This window comes from Bufo bufo, chromosome 6 (genome assembly GCF_905171765.1).
Source record: "Bufo bufo chromosome 6, aBufBuf1.1, whole genome shotgun sequence".
Taxonomy (NCBI): domain Eukaryota; kingdom Metazoa; phylum Chordata; class Amphibia; order Anura; family Bufonidae; genus Bufo; species Bufo bufo.
This window is the reverse complement of record NC_053394.1, coordinates 304118872-304145843: the sequence shown is the minus strand read 5'-3', so window position 1 is coordinate 304145843 and position 26972 is coordinate 304118872. Positions and strand designations below refer to the sequence as shown.

General features: G+C 43.6%; 1 protein-coding gene across 1 annotated transcript in view; it reads right to left on the bottom strand.

Moving 5' to 3' along the window:
- The window catches only part of PLXDC1 (plexin domain containing 1), a 124530-nt gene that overhangs the window by 47010 nt on the left and 50548 nt on the right, over positions 1-26972 (bottom strand). The window contains exons 7-11 of the mRNA XM_040436303.1: positions 19790-19889; positions 18794-18889; positions 11417-11498; positions 2793-2853; positions 2573-2693 (exon numbers count right to left, since the gene is read on the bottom strand). Coding sequence (XP_040292237.1) covers positions 2573-2693; positions 2793-2853; positions 11417-11498; positions 18794-18889; positions 19790-19889 — 460 coding nt within the window. The remainder of the gene's footprint in view (positions 1-2572; positions 2694-2792; positions 2854-11416; positions 11499-18793; positions 18890-19789; positions 19890-26972) is intronic.

The following is a 26972-nucleotide window of genomic DNA, read 5'->3' as shown; positions in this document are numbered from 1 at the left end:
GCTGATTGACATTGTGTGCTGTTTTTTTTAATATACCATCTACAAGGACACCCAAATCCTTCTCTATAAATTATTCTCCCAGTGCTACATCTACTACGAAGATGCATAACTTTAGATTTATCCACATTGAACCTCATTTGCCAAGTTGATGCCCAATCACTCAGAGTGTTCAAGTCAGCTTGTAGTTTATCTTCCATAGACTGTACAGTACTACATAGCTTAGTGTCATCTGTAAAAATAGAAATGGTGCTATTAATCCCCTCCTCAATATAATTAATAAATAAATTGAATAATAGAGGACCCAGCACTAAACCTTAAGGTACACTATTTATACCCGGGACCATTCTGAATAGGACTCATTGACCACAACTCTCTGGACACTGTCCTTCAGCCAGTTTTCAATTCAATTACAAACTATACTTTCCAAGCCTATAGACCTTACTTTACCTATTAAACGTCTATGAGGGACAGTATCAAAGCCTTTGCAAAATCCAGAAACACTACATCCACAGCCGCCCCTCTGTCCAGGCTACTACTCACCTCCTCATAAAAACAAATCAGGTTAGTCTGACAACTTCTGTCCTCGGTAAACGCATGTTGGTTATCACTTATAATATTATTTATAGTCACATACTCCTGTATATAGTCCCTTAAGAGTCCTTCAAACATTTTTTCTACGACAGAAGTTAAACTAACTGGTCTATAATTACTTGTGGAGGACATAGATCCTTTTTTGAATATGGGCACCACAGTTGTCTTGCACCAATCACTTGGCACTCTACCAGCTCCTAGAGAATCTTTAAAAACTCTTGGGTGTAATCCATGTGGACCCAGAGCCTTGTTCACATTTACCTTATTTAACTTAGCTTGAACCATATCTGCAGTTAGCCAATTGAGTATATTCCAAGATATATTAACTGATCAGCTGTTTGAGATTGGTGCTTGGTATCGCAGCCCAAATTCATTCATTTCAGTAGTATTGAGCGGCCCCTAGGCAATGTGACTGATGAACATGATATCAAATGGCCTAGACAAAGCTGCAACAAGGCCACGGCTCTACTGCGAGTGCTGGTGCCTTCTCAAACCATGGGGGTTTTGGGTATTGGTTAAAATATCTTGGAAAACCCCTTTAATGTCTATTGATCATGTGATTTTCATAATTCCACAAATTTTCCTTCTTGGTGTTGCAGTTTCAATGTTAAGGAGTTTGTTTACATTCAGACACCAGTTTACACATACAATAATCTACATAAAACGTTGAATAGCTCTGCAAATAATTGCATTAATGATTCTAAGTTACTCCCTATTTTGGGCATTCGCTGGCCTGGTTCAGTTAATGTGCTGCGCAGAAGAGGAAGCAGTTGGGACATCCAGGAAGCAGTCATGTGAGTAAATCACAAAAATAAAACCAAACACAGTAAGGGCTCACGACAGTAGTTTTGGTCCACATCCAATCTGCATATTTTGTGGATTGACTGCAAAACTATTCATGCGGATTGACTGCAAAACTATTCATTTCAATGGAGCCACAAAAGATGTTGACGACACACTGTGTGCTGTCCGCATCCATATTTCCATTCCGTGGCCCTGCAAATAAATAGAATATGTGCTATTCTTGTCCATGTTGTTGACACTTGTTTTCAGACTGGCTCAGGCACAGGTAAGGGCTTACCTGTGCTTCGCCGGACTTGTGAAAAAAGATGGCAGACTGCATATGTTCGCGGGCGAACAATGCGAACTGGCCATCACTGCCCAGCAGCACAAATATCTCTTCAGAGGCTGCCCCTCTGTGTTGCATTCTGTCCTACTCCACTTGCCTTAGGATGGCAATATAGTTAAATCCGGAATCAGCAGGGCATCTGTGGTCGCCAGCCAGGTACATAACTACTAGACGCCCCCAGCGTTAAATTAACTCTGGGAACAATAGATCATTACTTGCCTGGCTGGAGGCCATGAGGAGGGCTCAGGGGGCCCCCTGGGTATCAGCCCATTAGGAAACTTCCCTGTAGAGTCTTTGGCCAATCCACCCCTGGCTGTGCCTGTGCGATCACCTCGGGAGCCTGGTTGTAAGTGATGGCCAAAATTGCAGATAACTCTGATCCTGGAGGTCAGTTATGATCACGGCATCTAAGTGGTTTGACAGATGGAGGAGGCTCTCTTAATTACCCATCTGTGACCCACAAACTTGATCGTGGGCTGCTAATGGCTTGTCACAGCAGCCAAGAACCTAGCAAAGGCTATTGCCTATTAAGCTGTAACTCTTGGTCAGCGAAAAAGAAGCAGTAAGTGCAGAGATGGCAGTGGTCCTGAGAAGCATTGGAACAGGAGCTGTGGGGATTGGTAAATATTACTTCTCTTTGCATTTTAAACCATTTTAAGTATATATTTTTTTTTTAATAATTCAAGCTGCTAGACAACCCCTTTAAGGCTGAAATAAGCCTGGTGGGTAAGGGTTTAATCATAATACAATGTCTACGGTTGATTGTGCCTAGCGGACATGTGCATAACATATAATAATTATGAACTAATCACCCCTTCCATTCTCTGGATCAGACATTGATTCATACATTACCTTCTGTAGTGAGATCTATGGAAGGTGTCGGTGTGGATGAGCCTTCTTTGGATGAGGTGGTTTGGATTGTGGTGTCAGCTGGGGTGTAAAAATCGATGTATTCCTCACACGACGTGTTTTGGGCCTTTTGAATAAGGTAATGGGGAAAAAAGATGACTTTATTCAATCATGTTTTTATAATACAGTGTTTCAATGTCCTGCAATACAAAAGTCTGCGCACCTCTTTCTCACATCCATATGTTATCCAGTCCTGTCGATAACGGTCAATGCCACTGGAACATCTGCACAACATTACATAAGATAAGTGGTTGCTAATTAATAGCATTATCGACATTGGCACCACTGTTGGAGAGCGCCCCACTGAATAAATCTTTTTGAGAGAGTTAACATTTTTGGTGTTGTTACTGTATCTTATGGTTCCCACAGATAACTTGCCAGCTATTTCTCCTGAACCCTCCATATGGCTGAGTGTTCACGTGGTCTCAGGGAGAGTAGAATAAGCTACTGCCTGTTGTGGTAGCTTATATCCTGTAAGAATAAAGGATTGGCCATGTTCAAAACCAACATGGCCAATCATTGTTTTCCCCCGGCAACTGCCGTTGGTGGAAATTCTGAATAAACACCCCCATACACATGAGATTGTCAGCCATTCCTACCAAAATAGAGGGTTCAGCTGATGTTCATCTATGGCCAGCTTAACAGATCTACTTACTCACTCACCTAGACCTCTTGCACATGACCGTATGTATTTTGTAGTCTTTAAAATACGGATCTGCAAACTGTGGGTGACGACCATGCTGCATCCGCTTTTTTGAGGACCCACTGTCTTCATTGGGTCTGTGCTCCACATTTTGTGGCCAAGTATAGAACATGTTCTATCTTTTTGTGGAACGGACATACGGATGTGGGAAGCACACAGATCATCCGTGTACTTTCTGCATCCGTATGTCATTTCCGCAAAAAGATACAATATGTCCACAAAATGCGTACCACAGACCCTTTGAAGTCAATGGGTCTGCAAAAAAAATGTGGATGGCACACATCCGTATTTTGCAGATTCACAAAACAGATACGGTCATGTGCATGACGCTTGACATACAGTCAGGTCCATAAATATTGGGACATCAGCACAATTGTAAAATTTTTGGCTCTATACACCACCACAATGGATTTTAAATTAAACGAACAAGATGTGCTTTAACTGCAGACTGTCAGCTTTAATTTGAGGGTATTTACATCCAAATCAGGTGAACGGTGTAGGAATTACAACAGTTTGCATATGTGCCTCCCACTTGTTAAGGAACCAAAACTAATGGGACAATTGGCTTCTCAGCTGTTCCATAGCCAGGTGTGTGTTATTCTCTCATTATCCCAATTACAATGAGCAGATAAAAGGTCCAGAGTTCATTTCAAGTGTGCTATTTGCATTTGGAATTTGTTGCTGTCAACTCTCAAGATGAGATCCAAAGAGCTGCCACTGTCAGTGAAGCAAGCCATCATTAGGCTGCAAAAACACAACAAACCCATCAGAGAGATAGCAAAAACATTTTAGGCGTGGCCAAAACAACTGTTTGGAACATTCTTAAAAAGAAGGAACGCATCGGTAAGCTCAGCAACACCAAAAGACCCGGAAGAGCATGAAAAACAACTGTGGTGGATGACCAAAGAATTCTTTCTCTGGCTAAGAAAACACCCTTCACAACAGTTGGCCAGATTAACCACTTCCCGCAACTGTAACGCCGAAAGGCGTCATTGCGGCAGCTCCCCCAGGCTACGCTAACGCCAATTTAGCGTCATCTCGCGTGAGCCGAGATTTCCTGTGAACGCGCGCACACAGGCGCGCGCGCTCACAGGAACGGAAGGTAAGAGAGTGGATCTCCAGCCTGCCAGCGGCGATCGTTCGCTGGCAGGCTGGAGATGTGATTTTTTTAACCCCTAACAGGTATATTAGACGCTGTTTTGATAACAGCGTCTAATATACCTGCTACCTGGTCCTCTGGTGGTCCCCTTTGTTTGGATCGACCACCAGAGGACACAGGTAGCTCAGTAAAGTAGCACCAAGCACCACTACACTACACTACACCCCCCCCGTCACTTATTAACCCCTTATTAGCCCCTGATCACCCCATATAGACTCCCTGATCACCCCCCTGTCATTGATTACCCCCCTGTCATTGATCACACCCCTGTAAAGCTCCATTCAGACGTCCGCATGATTTTTACGGATCCACTGATAGATGGATCGGATCCGCAAAACGCACACGGACGTCTGAATGGAGCCTTACAGGGGCGTGATCAATGACTGTGGTGATCACCCCATATAGACTCCCTGATCACCCCCCTGTCATTGATTACCCCCCTGTCATTGATCACACCCCTGTAAAGCTCCATTCAGACGTCCGCATGATTTTTACGGATCCACTGATAGATGGATCGGATCCGCAAAACGCATACGAACGTCTGAATGGAGCCTTACAGGGGCGTGATCAATGACTGTGGTGATCACCCCATATAGACTCCCTCATCACCCCCCTGTCATTGATCACACCCCTGTAAAGCTCCATTCAGACGTCCGCATGATTTTTACGGATCCACTGATAGATGGATCGGATCCGCAAAACGCACACGGACGTCTGAATGGAGCCTTACAGGGGCGTGATCAATCACTGTGGTGATCACCCCATATAGACTCCCTGATCACCCCCCTGTCATTGATTACCCCCCTGTCATTGATCACACCCCTGTAAAGCTCCATTCAGACGTCCGCATGATTTTTACGGATACACTGATAGATGGATCGGATCCGCAAAACGCATACGGACATCTGAATGGAGCCTTACAGGGGCATGATCAATGACTGTGGTGATCACCCCATATAGACTCCCTCATCACCCCCCTGTCATTGATCACACCCCTGTAAAGCTCCATTCAGACGTCCGCATGATTTTTACGGATCCACTGATAGATGGATCGGATCCGCAAAACGCATACGAACGTCTGAATGGAGCCTTACAGGGGCGTGATCAATGACTGTGGTGATCACCCCATATAGACTCCCTCATCACCCCCCTGTCATTGATCACACCCCTGTAAAGCTCCATTCAGACGTCCGCATGATTTTTACGGATCCACTGATAGATGGATCGGATCCGCAAAACGCACACGGACGTCTGAATGGAGCCTTACAGGGGCGTGATCAATCACTGTGGTGATCACCCCATATAGACTCCCTGATCACCCCCCTGTCATTGATTACCCCCCTGTCATTGATCACACCCCTGTAAAGCTCCATTCAGACGTCCGCATGATTTTTACGGATCCACTGATAGATGGATCGGATCCGCAAAACGCATACGGACGTCTGAATGGAGCCTTACAGGGGCATGATCAATGACTGTGGTGATCACCCCATATAGACTCCCTCATCACCCCCCTGTCATTGATCACACCCCTGTAAAGCTCCATTCAGACGTCCGCATGATTTTTACGGATCCACTGATAGATGGATCGGATCCGCAAAACACATACGGACATCTGAATGGAGCCTTATAGGGGGGTGATCAATGACAGGGGGGTGATCACCCCATATAGACTCCCTGATCACCCCGCTGTCATTGATCACCCCCCCTGTCATTGATCACCCCCCCTGTCATTGATTACCCCCCTGTCATTGATTACCCTCCTGTCATTGATCACACCCCTGTAAAGCTCCATTCAGACGTCCGCATGATTTTTACGGATCCACTGATAGATGGATCGGATCCGCAAAACGCATACGGACGTCTGAATGGAGCCTTACATGGGCGTGATCAATGACTGTGGTGATCACCCCATATAGACTCCCTGATCACCCCCCTGTCATTGATTACCCCCCTGTCATTGATAACCCCCTGTAAAGCTCCATTCAGACGTCCGCATGATTTTTACGGATCCACTGATAGATGGATCGGATCCGCAAAACGCATACGAACGTCTGAATGGAGCCTTACAGGGGCATGATCAATGACTGTGGTGATCACCCCATATAGACTCCCTGATCACCCCCCTGTCATTGATCACCCCCCCTGTCATTGATCACCCCCCTGTCATTGATCACCCCCCTGTCATTGATCACCCCTCTGTAAGGCTCCATTCAGACATTTTTTTGGCCCAAGTTAGCGGAAATTATTATTTTTTTCTTACAAAGTCTCATATTCCACTAACTTGTGTCAAAAAATTAAATCTCACATGAACTCACCATACCCCTCACGGAATCCAAATGCGTAACATTTTTTAGACATTTATATTTCAGACTTCTTCTCACGCTTTAGGGCCCCTAGAATGCCAGGGCAGTATAAATACCCCACATGTGACCCCATTTCGGAAAGAAGACACCCCCAGGTATTCCGTGAGGGGCATATTAAGTCCATGAAAGATTGAAATTTTTGTCCCAAGTTAGCGGAAAGGGAGACTTTGTGAGAAAAAAATAAAAAATATCAATTTCCGCTAACTTTTGCCAAAAAAAAAAAAATTCTATGAACTCGCCATGCCCCTCATTGAATACCTTGGGGTGTCTTCTTTCCAAAATGGGGTCACATGTGGGGTATTTATACTGCCCTGGCATTCTAGGGGCCCCAAAGCGTGAGAAGAAGTCTGGTATCCAAATGTCTAAAAATGCCCTCCTAAAAGGAATTTGGGCACCTTTGCGCATCTAGGCTGCAAAAAAAGTGTCACACATCTGGTATCGCCGTACTCAGGAGAAGTTGGGGAATGTGTTTTGGGGTGTCATTTTACATATACCCATGCTGGGTGAGAGAAATATCTTGGTCAAATGCCAACTTTGTATAAAAAAATGGGAAAAGTTGTCTTTTGCCAAGATATTTCTCTCACCCAGCATGGGTATATGTAAAATGACACCCCAAAACACATTCCCCAACTTCTCCTGAATACGGCGATACCACATGTGTGACACTTTTTTGCAGCCTAGGTGGGCAAAGGGGCCCATATTCCAAAGAGCACCTTTAGGATTTCACAGGTCATTTACCTACTTACCACAAATTAGGGCCCCTGGAAAATGCCAGGGCAGTATAACTACCCCACAAGTGACCCCATTTTGGAAAGAAGACACCCCAAGGTATTCCGTGAGGGGCATGGCGAGTTCCTAGAATTTTTTATTTTTTGTCACAAGTTAGTGGAAAATGATGATTTTTTTTTTGATTTTTTTTTTCTTACAAAGTCTCATATTCCACTAACTTGTGACAAAAAATAAAAACTTCCATGAACTCACTATGCCCATCAGCGAATACCTTGGGGTGTCTTCTTTCCAAAATGGGGTCACTTGTGGGGTAGTTATACTGCCCTGGCATTCTAGGGGCCCAAATGTGTGGTAAGGAGTTTGAAATCAAATTCTGTAAAAAATGACCAGTGAAATCCGAAAGGTGCTCTTTGGAATATGGGCCCCTTTGCCCACCTAGGCTGCAAAAAAGTGTCACACATGTGGTATCTCCGTATTCAGGAGAAGTTGGGGAATGTGTTTTGGGGTGTCATTTTACATATACCCATGCTGGGTGAGAGAAATATCTTGGCAAAAGACAACTTTTACCATTTTTTTATACAAAGTTGTCTTTTGCCAAGATATTTCTCTCACCCAGCATGGGTATATGTAAAATGACACCCCAAAACACATTCCCCAACTTCTCCTGAATACGGAGATACCACATGTGTGACACTTTTTTGCAGCCTAGGTGGGCAAAGGGGCCCATATTCCAAAGAGCACCTTTCGGATTTCACTGGCCATTTTTTACAGAATTTGATTTCAAACTCCTTACCACACATTTGGGCCCCTAGAATGCCAGGGCGGTATAACTACCCCACAAGTGACCCCATTTTGGAAAGAAGACATCCCAAGGTATTCGCTGATGGGCATAGTGAGTTCATGGAAGTTTTTATTTTTTGTCACAAGTTAGTGGAAAATGATGATTTTTATTTTTTATTTTTTTTCTTACAAAGTCTCATATTCCACTAACTTGTGACAAAAAATAAAAACTTCCATGAACTCACTATGCCCATCAGCGAATACCTTGGGGTGTCTTCTTTCCAAAATGGGGTCACTTGTGGGGTAGTTATACTGCCCTGGCATTCTAGGGGCCCAAATGTGTGGTAAGGAGTTTGAAATCAAATTCTGTAAAAAATGACCAGTGAAATCCGAAAGGTGCTCTTTGGAATATGGGCCCCTTTGCCCACCTAGGCTGCAAAAAAGTGTCACACATGTGGTATCTCCGTATTCAGGAGAAGTTGGGGAATGTGTTTTGGGGTGTCATTTTACATATACCCATGCTGGGTGAGAGAAATATCTTGTCAAAAGACAACTTTTACCATTTTTTTTATACAAAGTTGTCTTTTGCCAAGATATTTCTCTCACCCAACATGGGTATATGTAAAATGACACCCCAAAACACATTCCCCAACTTCTCCTGAATACGGAGATACCACATGTGTGACACTTTTTTGCAGCCTAGGTGGGCAAAGGGGCCCATATTCCAAAGAGCACCTTTCGGATTTCACTGGCCATTTTTTACAGAATTTGATTTCAAACTCCTTACCACACATTTGGGCCCCTAGAATGCCAGGGCAGTATAACTACCCCACAAGTGACCCCATTTTGGAAAGAAGACTCACTATGCTGATGGGCATAGTGAGTTCATGGAAGCTTTTATTTTTTGTCACAAGTTAGTGGAATATGAGACTTTGTAAGAAAAAAAAAAAAAATCATCATTTTCCGCTAACTTGTGACAAAAAATAAAAAGTTCTATGAACTCACTATGCCCATCAGCGAATACCTTAGGGTGTGTACTTTCCGAAATGGGGTCATTTGTGGGGTGTTTGTACTGTCTGGCCATTGTAGAACCTCATGAAACATGACAGGTGCTCAGAAAGTCAGAGCTGCTTCAAAAAGCTTAAATTCACATTTTTGTACCATAGTTTGTAAACGCTATAACTTTTACCCAAACCATTTTTTTTTTTTACCCAAACATTTTTTTTTTATCAAAGACATGTAGAACAATAAATTTAGAGCAAAATTTATATATGGATCTCGGTTTTTTTGCAAAATTTTACAACTGAAAGTGAAAAATGTAATTTTTTTGCAAAAAAATAGTTAAATTTCGATTAATAACAAAAAAAGTAAAAATGTCAGCAGCAATGAAATACCACCAAATGAAAGCTCTATTAGTGAGAAGAAAAGGAGGTAAAATTCATTTGGGTGGTAAGTTGCATGACCGAGCAATAAACCGCTAAAGTTGTGGAGTGCCGTTTTGTAAAAAAGGGCCTGGTCTTTAGGGGGGTATAAACCTGTGGTCCTTAAGTGGTTAAGAACACACTCAAGGAGGTAGGTGTATGTGTGTCAAAGTCAACAATCAAGAGAAGACTTCACCAGAGTGAATACAGAGGGTTCACCACAAGATGTAAACCATTGGTGTGCCTCAAAAACAGGAAGGCCAGATTAGAGTTTGCCAAACGACATCTAAAAAAGCCTTCACAGTTCTGGAACAATATCCTATGGACAGATGAGACCAAGATCAACTTGTACCAGAGTGATGGGAAGAGAAGAGTATGGAGAAGGAAAGGAACTGCTCATGATCCTAAGCATACCACCTCATCAGTGGTGGTAGTGTCATGGCGTGGGCATGTATGGCTGCCAATGGAACTGGTTCTCTTGTATTTATTGATGATTTGACTGCTGACAAAAGCAGCAGGATGAATTCTGAAGTGTTTTGGGCAATATTATCTGCTCATGACCCGAAGCATACTGCAAAAGCAACCAAAGAGTTTTTTAAGGGAAAGAAGTGGAATGTTATGCAATGGCCAAGTCAATCGCCTGACCTGAATCCGATTGAGCATGCATTTCACTTGCTGAAGACAGAAGGGAAAAAGCCCCAAGAACAAGCAGGAACTGAAGACAGTTGCAGTAGAGGCCTGGAAGAGCATCACCAGGGATGAAACCCAGCGTCTGGTGATGTCTATGCGCTCTAGACTTCAGGCTGTAATTGACTGCAACGGATTTGCAACCAAGTATTAAAAAGTGAAAGTTTGATTTATGATTTCTATTCTGTCCCATTACTTTTGGTCCCTTAACAAGTGGGAGGCACATATGCAAACTTGTAATTCCTACACCGTTCACCTGATTTGGATGTAAATACCCTCAAATTAAAGATGACAGTCTGCAGTTAAAGAACATCTTGTTCGTTTCATTTCAAATCTATTGTGGTGGTGTATAGAGCCAAAAATGTTAGAATTGTGTCGATGTCCCAATATTTATGGACCTGACTGTATTTTGCAGGGCTTTACAGACATCATCACTTGCTGTCCCCAGTGGAGCTCGCCATCTAATCTTTGCAGTGTGGAGGGAAAGCCACACAAACACAGGGAGAACATACAAGCTCCATCCAGATGTGAACCCCAGTGCTGCAAGGCACCAGTGCTAACCACTGAGCCACAAGCTGTCCATCTAATAATGGAATCTATCTCATTACAGTAGCCAAAACATAACCTAAACTTTTTTTATCGTAGTGATCAGAATGACCTTCACATGTATCTGGCGATCTGGTTCAGTTCCCCTCAAGCGTTTTCTGCTTCACGCCGTAGGGGAAGTGAAGCCAGAACCGATCTCATAGTTCCTATGTGATTGTTCTCATACCTCTGGTGCATCAGTTGTGATGTCGGATGTCAAACAGCCTGGACAGAAAATTGCTGCATGCTATCAGTATATAGAGGCAGTACACATACTGTATATCAGTTGTGAAGTAGCTGGCCCGACACAACTTCTAAAGCGGGCCTCAGCATTATGACCTATTTAGAAAGACTCACCTTTGTAGTACATGGCACCAGCTACAGTTGAGGCTAGAGGAATAGGTCAGACACTGGTCGCAGGTTGTATGCTGCAGGCATGCTGAATTCAGGGAAAGTACAGTTGTTTAGTGTCATTAAAGTGCATTACATAAAGTACATTGTCTAAAGTCACCTGCTTGTTTCCTATATGGTAATGAGTGTATGTAGAAACAATGCCACCCACTTCATTTTTCACATTTGCCATTGTAGTTTTTATGATAAAGGAAGGAAATGCACAGAAACAGGGGAAATGCCAGCAATATACATTGTAACACCCCAGCAGTACCTAATAGTTTTCTAAGTGTTTGTGAGCCTCTCCAATAACTATGTTAGGCCTCTTTCACACTTGCGTTGTCCGGATCCGGCGTGTACTCCATTTGCCGGAATTGCACGCCGGATCCGGAAAAACGCAAGTGAACTGAAAGCATTTGAAGACGGATCCGTCTTCAAAATGCGTTCAGTGTTACTATGGCAGCCAGGACGCTATTAAAGTCCTGGTTGCCATAGTAGTAGTGGGGAGCGGGGGAGCAGTATACTTACAGTCCGTGCGGCTCCCGGGGCGCTCCAGAATGACGTCAGAGCGCCCCATGCGCATGGATGACGTGATCCATGCGACACGTCATCCATGAGCGTGGGGCGCCCTGACGTCACTCTGGAGCGCCCGGGGAGCCGCACGGATGGTAAGTATACTGCTCCCCCGCTCCCCACTACACTTTATCATGGCTGCCAGGACTTTAGCATCCTGGTAGCCATGGTAACCATTCAGAAAAAGCTAAACGTCGAAACTACATTTAGCTTAAGGCCGGATCCGGATTAATGCCTTTCAATGGGCATTAATTCCGGATCCGGCCTTGCGGCAAGTGTTCAGGATTTTTGGCCGGAGCAAAAAGCGCAGCATGCTGCGGTATTTTCTCCGGCCAAAAAACGTTCCGGTCCGGAACTGAAGACATCCTGATGCATCCTGAACGGATTTCTCTCCATTCAGAATGCATTAGGATAAAACTGATCAGGATTCTTCCGGCATAGAGCCCCGACGACTGAACTCTATGCCGGAAGAAAAGAACGCAAGTGTGAAAGAGCCCTAAGTGAATTTTCTGAGCAAATTAAATCCCAATAGTGGGAATCATTTCAAGATGATATATGGGAAAACCTGTGGAAGACCCTCTTGTACATGGTGTCCCTCAGACGTCATGTGGTGAAATAGGCACCAGTGATAGAAGCAGAACACTTCCAGGGCTGGATCTGAGGGGGGGGGGGGGGGGGCAAACTGGGCAATTGCCCAGGGACCCCATTGTCTAAGGGGCCCCCTGCTTCAGTGCTGCTGTTCAGCTGAACGTCCGAGGAAGCAAATGGGCGGACAGCTGAACAGCTGCACTTTACACTGCAGTGTAAGGTCCTCTCCCTCACATATAAGATAAATCATTACCACAATGCTGACAGGACCTGCAATAATGTCAAAAGCAGGAGGCTGAGCTCAGCAGAGAAGAGGGGATGAAGGACCTCCGATGACCTCACCATCATGTGACCAGAACAGGAGGCGGAGCTCGGCAGTGCAGTAAAGTAATGAAGACCAGCCATGCATGTTAAGAAGTATGTATACAATGTAAGTGCCAGGGAAATTCTGTTGTTTTTACTACACCGGGTGTATAGGACTCCGGAATTTTTAAATCGGATAGGTGTTCGGGCAGATGCGGATTGTCCTAGATGCGGTATAAGTCCTGCATCCTTGTTGCATATGTTTTTGGATTGTGTGGAACTCCGGAGCTTCTGGTCTGCGGTTTTGGCCTCTATAAAAGATGCCTACAATATTACGGTTCCGTCTGGGCCCAGAACATGTGTGGTCGAGATATTGGACATTAAAAACCGTCACCACCGCCTGGGAATACAGCGTCTGTTGTTCCAAGCTAGGAAATTGATAGCCGGATACTGGCTTAGACCCCAGCCTCCGTCCAGGGGAGAATTTATAAATAGGATGTCGGACATATTGCGCCTAGAAAAAGGTGTATATACTAAGAGAAAGTGTATGGCGAAGTTTGATAAAATATGGGAAAACTACAGGATACGGTGTTCAGATTAGGATGCTGACAATTTGACTGGAGTGATGTATGATGAGTGTAAGTTGGTATGCTAGACTGATGTGAGGAGTGCACCATATGTTAACCTCTTTAAGTTTGGATAAGGCACTCGGTAAGGGGTGCCATACCCGTTCCTTCGCTACTGTGGGGAGAGGGGGTGGGAGGGGTTTTAGTTGGATTGGGAGGATATTCTTAAATAAAAAAGTGTGGAAAACTTGGCTTGTACAATTGGCACTGTGATACAGTAATGATTATTCTCTAATTTATCTACTACTATGCTGGTTGTTGTATATTATACCCAAGCAATTAATAATGTGAATGAGCAGATTATGTTTTGGTAATGCCTTCTTTATTTTTGCATTTTACAGAAAATTGACAATAAAAATTATCTAATACAAAAATTAAAAAAAGTGCCAGGGAAATGCTGGGAGTTGTAGTCCTCTCCTCTTATACCTCCTGTTATGTAATATCAGAGTTCATAACAAGAGAAGGTATGAGGAGAGGAGTACAACTCCCAGTTTGTCCAGCTTTGTATGTAATATCAGAGTACATAATAAGAGGAGGTATAAGAGGAGAGGACCACAACTCTCAGCATGTCCAGGTCATTATTATATAATATCAGGGTACATTACAACACCCTGGATATGCTGGGAGTTGTATACCTCCTCTTATAATGTCCTCTGATATTACATAATAACTGCTTGGACATGCTGGGAGTCTATACTCTTATACCTTCTCTTGTAATATATTATGATATTAAATAACAACTTGGATATGCTGGGAGTTGTAGTCCCATCCTCTTGTACGTCCGCCGATATTAAATAATAGACATGCTGGGAGTTATAGTCCTCTCCTGTTATACCTCCTGCTGTAATGTGCTCTGAATTAGTGCCGGGACGGTGAATAGGGGAGGGTAGTCATCTGCTAGGGGGCCACTATGCTACTCATAAAGGGGGGCGCACTCATGGCGGTCCAACTTCACAGGCCGCTAGGCCTCAAGCCTGTGAGGTGTTAGAACAGAGCAAGAAGCCGAAATGACATCACTGCAACCTCCTGCTCTGGGTCTCGCATGATGACGTCATGATGGAGGAGTGGTGATGTCATTGGGACCGCATGCATCAGGACACATCAACACAAGCCACAGATAAAATTGTGGTCTGCATCGCAGACAGCGGCGGGGGGACAGGAGGGAGGCAGGTTTTAGTTATTTATTTATTTTTGTTATACAAAATGTCCACACTGCTGGGGGCACCAGGGATAGGAGGAAGGAGATCATTATATATACTTGGAACTACTGGGGAGGAATGGAGGAGCATTATATACATACTGGCACTACGGTGGAACATTATATATATATTGGCACTATGAGCGGAAGCATTATATATTGGAACTAGTGGGGGGCACTACGGGGGAACATTAGAGCCACTGGGAGCATTATGGTTATATTATTGCTACTAGAGTACTGTAGGGGTGTTATTATTATTTGATGTAATATGGAGGGCATTGCTACTAATGGGGGCTATCTTGGGGAGTATTATCACTATTGGGGGCACTATTACTAATGAGGTCTGGGTGTATAGTACAGTATAGTGTTTGTAGACATGGAGGGGAGCAGAACAGGCACAGTATTGGGGGTAGCTTCATGAGGTTCTCCGGGTTTTTTCACATTGATGATAGGTCATTAATATCAGATCGGCGGGAGTCTGACACCCGGCACTCCCGACGATCAGCTGTTTGAGAAGACAGTGTGCGCTGTGCGCACGTGCCGTCTCCCTTCTCTCCTCCTGCTCTGCTGATGTATGTCTATGAGACAGCAGCAGTGAACAGCACGCGCCGTCTCTTCAAACAGCTGAACGGCAGGGGTGTCGGATGTCGGACTGTGATTTTAGCACATTATTACAAGATGTGGGCCCCCTCTTTTGATTTTGCCCAGGGCCACATTTTGTCTAAAACCGGCCCTGGTTGTAGGATAGCTCATAGGAGCTAAGTACACTACATCATAATCCTGTGCTGCTGGATAAAGATGTGCGACTTGACAGAAGACGATGGTGAATCAAATGTTCACAAATTCACTCATGTCTACATATTAGGTGCTGGTTCTAATTTTCATATGTTGAAAACTGTTTAAAGAGGACCTGTCACCTCTCCTGACAGGTCTGTTTTAGTAACTTCTGTGGAACATCTATTCTTATGATGATTTATTATACCTGCTAGGAGTTATGAATGAATTGCCAGCAGTTTGCAGTGAAGGTCCATCTGGATTTTAGGGTGCCTTCACACACGTCTGATTTTGTAACAGAAATGGCTACTAAATTAGTTATAACTAGGCATTGGAAGTCAAAAGATACTCCCCATATAAAAGAAGTTTGGCAGACTGTTAATAATACATGCTCATTTGAAAAAGCAATTGCCCGGGTCCAAAATAAAATCCCCACCTTTCATTACAGATGGGACAAATGGTTAGACAGCATTTATTACCGTTCTCAACTCTGAGGGACAAACCTGCACTGTTATGTTATTTTATTGATTTTTGTATTTTCTATTTCTTTGTTGATCTAATACCAGTTACAATTACTATAATAAAAATATCCATCATAAACATCTAGATGCAAACCTATTAAAACGACCAATAGAGATTGTTAGTATATTTACACCACGCTAATAAAAGAAAACGTTTATATATAAATTGCATTATACATGTAAGATTCTACTCTTAATACACTGCTCAAAAAAATAAAGGGAACACAAAAATAACACATCCTAGATCTGAGTTAATTAAATATTCTTCTGAAATACTTTGTTCTTTACATAGTTGAATGTGCTGACAACAAAATCACACAAAAATAAAAAAATGGAAATCACATTTTTCAACCCATGGAGGTCTGGATTTGGAGTCACCCTCAAAATTAAAGTGGAAAAACACACTACAGGCTGATCCAACTTTGATGTAATGTCCTTAAAACCAGTCAAAATGAGGCTCAGTAGTGTGTGTGGCCTCCACGTGCCTGTATGAACTCCCTACAACGCCTGTGTATGCTCCTAATGAGGTGGCAGACGGTCTCCTGAGGGATCTCCTCCCAGACCTGGACTAAAGCATCTGCCAACTCCTGGACAGTCTGTGGTGCAACGTGACGTTGGTGGATAGAGCGAGACATGATGTCCCAGATGTGCTCAATTGGATTCAGGTCTGGGGAACGGGCGGACCAGTCCATAGCATCAATGCCTTCGTTTTGCAGGAACTGCTGACACACTCCAGCCACATGAGGTCTAGCATTGTCTTGCATTAGGAGAAACCCAGGGCCAACCGCACCAGCATATGGTCTCACAAGGGGTCTGAGGATCTCATCTCGGTACCTAATGGCAGTCAGGCTACCTCTGGCGAGCCCATGGAGGGCTGTGCGGCCCTCCAAAGAAATGCCACCCCACACCATTACTGACCCAATGCCAAACCGGTCATGCTGGAGGATGTTGCAGGCAGCAGAACGTTCTCCACGGCGTCTCCAGACTCTGTCACGTCTGTCACATGTGCTCAGTGTGAACCTGCTTTCATCTGTGAAGAGCACAGGGCGCCAGTTGCGAATTTGCTAATCTTGGTGTTCTCTGGCAAATGCCAAACGTCCTGCATGGTGTTGGGCTGTAAGCACAACCCCCACCTGTGGACGTCGGGCCCTCATATCACCCTCATGGAGTCTGTTTCTGACCGTTTGAGCAGACACATGCACATTTGTGGCCTGCTGGAGGTCATTTTGCAGGACTCTGGCAGTGCTCCTCCTGTTCCTCCTTGCACAAAGGCGGAGGTAGCGGTCCTGCTGCTGGGTTGTTGCCCTCCTACAACCTCCTCCACGTCTCCTGATGTACTGGCCTGTCTCCTGGTAGCGCCTCCATGCTCTGGACACTACGCTGACAGACACAGCAAACCTTCTTGCCACAGCTCGCATTGATGTGCCATCCTGGATAAGCTGCACTACCTGAGCCACTTGTGTGGGTTGTAGACTCTGTCTCATGCTACCACTAGAGTGAAAGCACCGCCAGCATTCAAAAGTGACCAAAACATCAGCCAGGAAGCATAGGAACTGAGAAGTGGTCTGTTGTCACCACCTGCAGAACCACTCCTTTATTGGGGGTGTCTTGCTAATTGCCTATAATTTCCACCTGTTGTCTATCCCATTTGCACAACAGCATGTGAAATTGATTGTCACTCAGTGTTGCTTCCTAAGTGGACAGTTTGATTTCACAGAAGTGTGATTGACTTGGAGTTACATTGTGTTGTTTAAGTGTTCCCTTTATTTTTTTGAGCAGTGTACTAAAAATGTGCAAGAAATGATGTTACACGTATTGTATACTTGATAATAGGAAAAATGTTATTTCTTATATCCTCTTTCAACATAGAAAGTATGTTATGTTTTAAATGAAAAAAAAAAATCAATAAAAATAATTTTACAAGAAAATTCCATGATTGAAAATCAGTTCCATTCACCTTAATGGGGTTTGCAGAAACCCATGTGCTTGCTGCCCCATTCAGATGAATGGAACTGATTATCAATCGCGAAATTTTCTGCCATAAAATCTGCCACATGTGAAGGCATCCTTACCAGTTGGGGTGTGTCCCTGCACAGTCTGACACTGACAGCACTAATTACAAATAAACTGAATTAGGCCTCCTGCACACGACCATAGGTGTCCGTTGTCGTATTGCAGACGGGCACCGTTCCGTGTGCATTCCGCATCACGGATGGGGACCCATTGACTTGAATGGGTCAGCAAATCCAAAGATGCTGAAAGGAAGCAAGAAACACTACAGAAGCACTTCGGAGTGCTTCCGTGGGGTTCCGTTCCACAAAGAGATAGAACTTGCTCTATCTTTTTGCGGAATGGACGGATGCCGACCCATTCAAGTTGAATGGGTCTGGATCCGTTTCGGCGGCTGCATGGCAGTTTCCGGTGCATTGGGGACCGAAAATTGCAGTCCCCAATGCACGGAACTAATGCGTTCATGTGCAGGAGGCCTAAGGCTAGCATAGGATTAAGGCTAGTTTTACACTAGTGCTAAAATTTTCCAGCAGCCTGTTCCAGGAGTTCTTAGGATCCGGCATTGCTGGATGCTAGCGGAATGCCTGCTGGCCCCATTAACTATAATGGGTTCAGTGGAGATCCTGACAAATACGAAGAGAATCGGCCGTATTCCTGGTATTCCAAGCTGGAACAGCCTGCCGGAAGGCTGTACCGCAATTGTTAAACTAGCCTAATATATGTGATTTCATTTATTATATTTTTAGATTACTTGGTAGAGGGGTGAATTCCACAACAGTTTGACTCTTAATTCTATCGAGGTCCACCTGTACCCGATGATACTCGTAGATAGAACGCCTCTGAGATGCTGTATGACAGGAGAAAAATAAAAAAATAAAAGCATGTTTTTATATTATCCTTCATCAGTACTTTTCAGTATTTTAACTTTTTCTTATATATTTTTTACAGTGGAAACTGTACAGATAATTATTAAAGTGCTCTTGTATATCACTATGTAAACTTTACAAATTCCTTAAAGGGAATCTGTGACCATGATCTTGGTCTATTATCTGCAGTACTGCATGACTATAACTACAGATAAAGAGTCCATATCTATTTATTTTCCTATTATCCCCCATTCCCCCACTGTCAGTGCACAGCCTGCACTGCTCTGCTGTTCTAGCATAATGGAGAGGACTCATGGGCGCATCCACAGCAGTCCCAACAATTTATTTCAGTGCAGCTCTGAGAGCTGACAGCGGAAGAAAGGGGGCAGAAGGAAAATAAATTGTGATTTTGGCTCATTATCGGTGGTACTACTCATGTATTACTGCTGATAATAGTCCAAGATCGTGGTGATGGACGCCCTTTAAAAGGGCATTCTTATATTAAAGGGAATCTGTCAGCGGGACTATGCTGTGTAGAGACAGACTTGCTGATTTCTGTGGTCTGTCACTGCCATAATGACATTCAGTACTTATAGAATAGTTACCTGCCGAAGCCTGCAGCACAACTAGTGCTGCGAGCGAAATGAGTCTGATGCTGCTCGCTTCCCCCCACCTCCTGACGATACTTGGCCTGTTTCTTTCCTATGCACAGCACTATATAACCTCAGACTGTCTGAGGCAGAGACATATTCAGAACTGCCCTGTTTTTTCGATCTCTAATCATTAATTAAATTTTCTGTAGTATTAAACATTGAATTGAATTACTTTCAATTAATATTATTGTATTAATATAGATTAAAAATTAACGTTTTGCAACTAACCTGAGACTTCTAAGAAAGGGTCAAGAACTACAAAAGCATCAGAGAGGCCGGATTTTACAGGGTGCTGCTCCGAACTGATATTTTGCACTGGTAGAGGAATCTGCAGGAAAGTTATAACCATAAAACAACGTAGAACATAGCACTTCTTTGTGATCTATAGGATCTATAATACACAAGTTACACATTTTGTCAACCTCTAAAAATGTTCAGCGCCTATGCATCGGTGTTATTTAAATGATCAGGAATGTAAGACAACCAAGTCCATATGAGTTGTCCTTATCCAGTTTGTGAACGTATTTGTGCAGAACTTCAGAGTGCCAGCTAGAAACACAACAGATTATGTTGTCAGTAGCTGAGATCCTGTAGATGTGTCATACTGCTGGTATCACCGCTCAGCAGTGGGAGCCATGATGTAGGTAGAGTATGGCATGTGACGGCTGAGTAGAATGATGGGCTGCAGCAGTCACATACCGGCTGCTTGGAAACAAAGACCAAGGCCACTGTGCCATATCAGTGAGGGATCAAAGAGTTTTTTTTTTTGTTATAACATTTGGTGCCTTTAACCCCTTAAGGACTCAGCCCTATTTCACCTTAAGGACTTGGCCATTTTTTGCAAATCTGACCAGTGTCACTTTAAGTGCTGATAACTTTAAAACTCTTTGACTTATCCAGGCCATTCTGAGATAGTTTTTTCGTCACATATTGTACTTCATGACACTGGTAAAATGAAGTAAAAAAAATGCATTTTTATTTATAAAAAAATACCAAATTTACCCAATTTTTTAAAAAAATTGTAAATTTCCAAGTTTCAATTTCTCTACTTCTATAATACATAGTAATACCTCCAAAAATAGTTATTACTTTACATTCCCCATATATCTACTTCATGTTTGGATCATTTTGGGAATGATATTTTATTTTTTGGGGATGTTACAAGGCTTAGAAGTTTAGAAGCAAATCTTAAAATTTTTCAGAAATTTTCAAAAACCCAATTTTTTGTGACCAGTTCAGGTCTGAAGTCACTTTGCGAGGCTTACATAATAGAAACCACCCAAAAACCCCATTCTATAAACTACACCCCTCAAGGTATTCAAAACTGATTTTACAAACTTTGTTAACCCTTTAGGTGTTCGACAAGAGTTAATGGCAAATGGTGTTAAAATTTTGGGCAAATTTTCCATTTTAATAAATTTTTTCCAGTAACAAAGCAAGGGTTAACAGCCAAACAAAATGCTAAATTTATTGCCCCGATTCTGTAGTTTGCAGAAACACCCCATATGTGGCCGTACACTACTGTACGGGCACACAGTAGGGCGTAGAGGGAAAGTTGCGCCGTATGGTTTTTAGAAGGCAGGTTTTGCTGGACTGTTTATTTTTTACACCATGTCCCATTTGAAGCCCCCCTGATGCACCCCTAGAGTAGAAACTCCATAAAAGTGACCCCATCTAAGAAACTACACCCCTCAAGGTATTCAAAACTGATTTTTAACCCTTTAGGTGTTGCACAAGATTTAATGGAAAATAGAGATACAATTTCAAAATTTCACTTTTTTGGCAGATTTTCTATTTTAATATTTTTTCGTACGGACCGCGGTATGGAAAGGGTTAAACGGCTGACATCTGCACAGATGTCAGCCGTTTATACCAGAGTGTCAGCAATGTGCTGACACTCTGGTATACCACTGGCCACCAACGAATTTTCAAGAGGAGGCGGGTGGGGGATCGCGATCCCGCATGCCGCACCACCCCCACCGCCCATCAACCCCCACCCTGCACCACCTGCCGGCAAAAAATCATGCAGGGGGGGGTGCAAAATCGATATTTTAGGCATACTAAAGTTTCTGATCAGAAACTGCAGAAAGCGCAGCAAACCGCAGGTCTGTATTGACCTGCGGTTTGCTGCGATCGCCGATACGGGGGGGTCACATGACCCCCCCTGGCGTTCTGACAGGATGCCGGCTGAATGATTTCAGGAGTTCCGGAGGTGGCAGCGCTGCGCACAGTCACGCATATATGCGTCATCTCGCGAGACGCGAGACTTCCTGTGAACGCGCGCACACAGGCGCGCGCGCGCTCACAGGAACGGAAGGTAAGAGAGTTGATCTCCAGCCTGCCAGCCGCGATCGTTCGCTGGCAGGCTGGAGATGTGTTTTTTTTAACCCCTAACAGGTATATTAGACGCTGTTTTGATAACAGCGTCTAATATACCTGCTACCTGGTCCTCTGGTGGTCCCCTTTGTTTGGATCGACCACCAGAGGACACAGGTAGCTCAGTAAAGTAGCACCAAGCACCACTACACTACACCCCCCCCGTCACTTATTAACCCCTTATTAGCCCCTGATCACCCCTGATCACCCCATATAGACTCCCTGATCACCCCCCTGTCATTGATTACCCCCCTGTCATTGATCAACCCCCTGTAAAGCTCCATTCAGACGTCCGCATGATTTTTACGGATCCACTGATAGATGGATCGGATCCGCAAAACGCATCCGGACGTCTGAATGAAGCCTTACAGGGGCGTGATCAATGACTGTGGTGATCACCCCATATAGACTCCCTGATCACCCCCCTGTCATTGATTACCCCCCTGTCATTGATCAACCCCCTGTAAAGCTCCATTCAGATGTCCGCATGATTTTTACGAATCCACTGATAGATGGATCGGATCCGCAAAACGCATCCGGACGTCTGAATGAAGCCTTACAGGGGCGTGATCAATGACTGTGGTGATCACCCCATATAGACTCCCTGATCACCCCCCCTGTCATTGATTACCCCCCTGTCATTGATTACCCCCCTGTAAAGCTCCATTCAGACGTCCGCATGATTTTTACGGATCCACTGATAGATGGATCGGATCCGCAAAACTCATCCGGACGTCTGAATGAAGCCTTACAGGGGCATGATCAATGACTGTGGTGATCACCCCCCTGTCATTGATTACCCCCCTGTAAAGCTCCATTCAGATGTCCGCATGATTTTTACGGATCCACTGATAGATGGATCGGATCCGCAAAACGCATCCGGACGTCTGAATGAAGCCTTACATGGGCATGATCAATGACTGTGGTGATCACCCCATATAGACTCCCTGATCACCCCCCTGTCATTGATTACCCCCCTGTCATTGATTACCCCCCTGTAAAGCTCCATTCAGACGTCCGCATGATTTTTACGGATCCACTGATAGATGGATCGGATCCGCAAAATGCATCCGGACGTCTGAATGAAGCCTTACAGGGGCATGATCAATGACTGTGGTGATCACCCCATATAGACTCCCTGATCACCCCCCTGTCATTGATTACCCCCCTGTCATTGATCACCCCCCTGTAAAGCTCCATTCAGACGTCCGCATGATTTTTACGGATCCACTGATAGATGGATCGGATCCGCAAAACGCATACGGACGTCTGAATGAAGCCTTACACGGGCGTGATCAATGACTGGTTATCACCCCATATAGACTGCCTGATCACCCCCCTGTCATTGATCACCCCCCTGTCATTGATCAACCCCCTGTCATTGATCACCCCCCCTGTCATTGATCACCCCCCCTGTCATTGATCACCCTCTGTAAGGCTCCATTCAGACATTTTTTTGGCCCAAGTTAGCGGAATTATTTTTTTTTTTTCTTACAAAGTCTCATATTCCACTAACTTGTGTCAAAAAATAAAATCTCACATGAACTCACCATACCCCTCACGGAATCCAAATGCGTAAAATTTTTTAGACATTTATATTCCAGACTTCTTCTCACGCTTTAGGGCCCCTAGAATGCCAGGGCAGTATAAATACCCCACATGTGACCACATTTCGGAAAGAAGACAACCCCAGGTATTCCGTGAGGGGCATATTGAGTCCATGAAAGATTGAAATTTTTGTCCCAAGTTAGCGGAACGGGAGACTTTGTGAGAAAAAAATAAAAAATATCAATTTCCGCTAACTTGTGCCAAAAAAAAAAAATTTCTATGAACTCGCCATGCCCCTCATTGAATACCTTGGGGTGTCTTCTTTCCAAAATGGGGTCACATGTGGGGTATTTATACTGCCCTGGCATTCTAGGGGCCCCAAAGCGTGAGAAGAAGTCTGGTATCCAAATGTCTAAAAATGCCCTCCTAAAAGGAATTTGGGCACCTTTGCGCATCTAGGCTGCAAAAAAGTGTCACACATCTGGTATCGCCGTACTCAGGAGAAGTTGGGGAATGTGTTTTGGGGTGTCATTTTACATATACCCATGCTGGGTGAGAGAAATATCTTGGTCAAATGCCAACTTTGTATAAAAAAATGGGAAAAGTTGTCTTTTGCCAAGATATTTCTCTCACCCAGCAAGGGTATATGTAAAATGACACCCCAAAACACATTCCCCAACTTCTCCTGAATACGGCGATACCACATGTGTGACACTTTTTTGCAGCCTAGGTGGGCAAAGGGGCCCATATTCCAAAGAGCACCTTTAGGATTTCACAGGTCATTTACCTACTTACCACACATTTGGGCCCCTGGAAAATGCCAGGGCAGTATAACTACCCCACAAGTGACCCCATTTTGGAAAGAAGACACCCCAAGGTATTCCGTGAGGGGCATGGCTAGTTCCTAGAATTTTTTATTTTTTGTCACAAGTTAGTGGAAAATGCAGATTTTTTTTTTGATTTTTTTTTCATACAAAGTCTCAAAATCCACTAACTTGTGACAAAAAATAAAAACTTCCATGAACTCACTATGCCCATCAGCGAATACCTTGGGGTCTCTTCTTTCCAAAATGGGGTCACTTGTGGGGTAGTTATACTGCCCATGCATTCTAGGGGCCCAAATGTGTGGTAAGGAGTTTGAAATCAAATTCTGTAAAAAATGACCTGTGAAATCCGAAAGGTGCTCTTTGGAATATGGGCCCCTTTGCCCACCTAGGCTGCAAAAAAGTGTCACACATCTGGTATCTCCGTACTCAGGAGAAGTTGGGGAATGTGTTTTGGGGTGTCATTTTACATATACCCATGCTGGGTGAGAGAAATATCTTGGCAAAAGACAACTTTTCCCATTTTTTTATACAAAGTTGGCATTTGACCAAGATATTTATCTCACCCAGCATTGGTATATGTAAAAAGACACCCCAAAACACATTCCTCAACTTCTCCTGAATACAGAGATACCAGATGTGTGACACTTTTTTGCAGCCTAGGTGGGCAAAGGGGCCCATATTCCAAAGAGCACCTTTCGGATTTCACAGGTCATTTTTTACAGAATTTGATTTCAAACTCCTAACCACACATTTGGGCCCCTAGAATGCCAGGGCAGTATAACTACCCCACAAGTGACCCCATTTTGGAAAGAAGAGACCCCAAGGTATTCGCTGATGGGCATAGTGAGTTCATGGAAGTTTTTATTTTTTGTCACAAGTTAGTGGAATATGAGACTTTGTATGAAAAAAAAATAAAAAAAAAAAAATCATCATTTTCCACTAACTTGTGACAAAAAATAAAAAATTCTAGGAACTTGCCATGCCCCTCACGGAATACCTTGGGGTGTCTTCTTTCCAAAATGGGGTCACTTGTGGGGTAGTTATACTGCCCTGGCATTCTAGGGGCCCAAATGTGTGGTAAGGAGTTTGAAATCAAATTCTGTAAAAAATGACCTGTGAAATCCGAAAGGTGCTCTTTGGAATATGGGCCCCTTTGCCCACCTAGGCTGCAAAAAAGTGTCACACATCTGGTATCTCCGTACTCAGGAGAAGTTGGGGAATGTGTTTTGGGGTGTCATTTTACATATACCCATGCTGGGTGAGATAAATATCTTGGCAAAAGACAACTTTTCCCATTTTTTTATACAAAGTTGGCATTTGACCAAGATATTTATCTCACCCAGCATGGGTATATGTAAAAAGACACCCCAAAACACATTCCTCAACTTCTCCTGAATACAGAGATACCAGATGTGTGACACTTTTTTGCAGCCTAGGTGGGCAAAGGGGCCCATATTCCAAAGAGCACCTTTCGGATTTCACAGGTCATTTTTTACAGAATTTGATTTCAAACTCCTTACCACACATTTGGGCCCCTAGAATGCCAGGGCAGTATAACTACCCCACAAGTGACCCCATTTTGGAAAGAAGAGACCCCAAGGTATTTCGTGATGGGCATAGTGAGTTCATAGAAGTTTTTATTTTTTGTCACAAGTTAGTGGAATATGAGACTTTGTAAGAAAAAAAAAAATAAAAAAAAAAATCATCATTTTCCGCTAACTTGTGACAAAAAATAAAAAGTTCTATGAACTCACTATGCCCATCAGTGAATACCTTAGGGTGTGTACTTTCCGAAATGGGGTCATTTGTGGGGTGTTTGTACTGTCTGGCCATTGTAGAACCTCAGGAAACATGACAGGTGCTCAGAAAGTCAGAGCTGCTTCAAAAAGCGGAAATTCACATTTTTGTACCATAGTTTGTAAACGCTATAACTTTTACCCAAACCATTTTTTTTTTACCCAAACATTTTTTTTTTATCAAAGACATGTAGAACAATAAATTTAGAGCAAAATTTATATATGGATCTCGTTTTTTTTGCAAAATTTTACAACTGAAAGTGAAAAATTTAATTTTTTTGCAAAAAAATCGTTAAATTTCGATTAATAACAAAAAAAGTAAAAATGTCAGCAGCAATGAAATACCACCAAATGAAAGCTCTATTAGTGAGAAGAAAAGGAGGTAAAATTCATTTGGGTGGTAAGTTGCATGACCGAGCAATAAACGGTGAAAGTAGTGTAGGTCAGAAGTGTAAAAAGTGGCCTGGTCTTTCAGGGTGTTTAAGCACTGGGGCTGAGGTGGTTAATAAAGGGGCATCCACAGTACATGACTCTTAGATTTTGAAGACCTAACGAGCCATGTCTCAGTAATTGCAGAACAAATGTCTGTATGTAGCTCCAATCTGAGACTGAAATTATACATTAATTTATGAGATGTGTCAATTATTTTAATGCTCCCAAGAGAACTCATTGCATCATAACATTTATTATGAGTCAAAAGATTGTTACTGATTTTCTTGAACTGAAAAGCCCATCCTCTGCATAGGTCATCAGTATCTGATCGGTGGAGTCTGACACCCAGGTCCCCTGCAGATCAGCTGTTTGAGAAGGCACCGGCGCATGCAATAGTGCCGCAGCCTTCTCGCGGCTTTACCTGTGCCATGT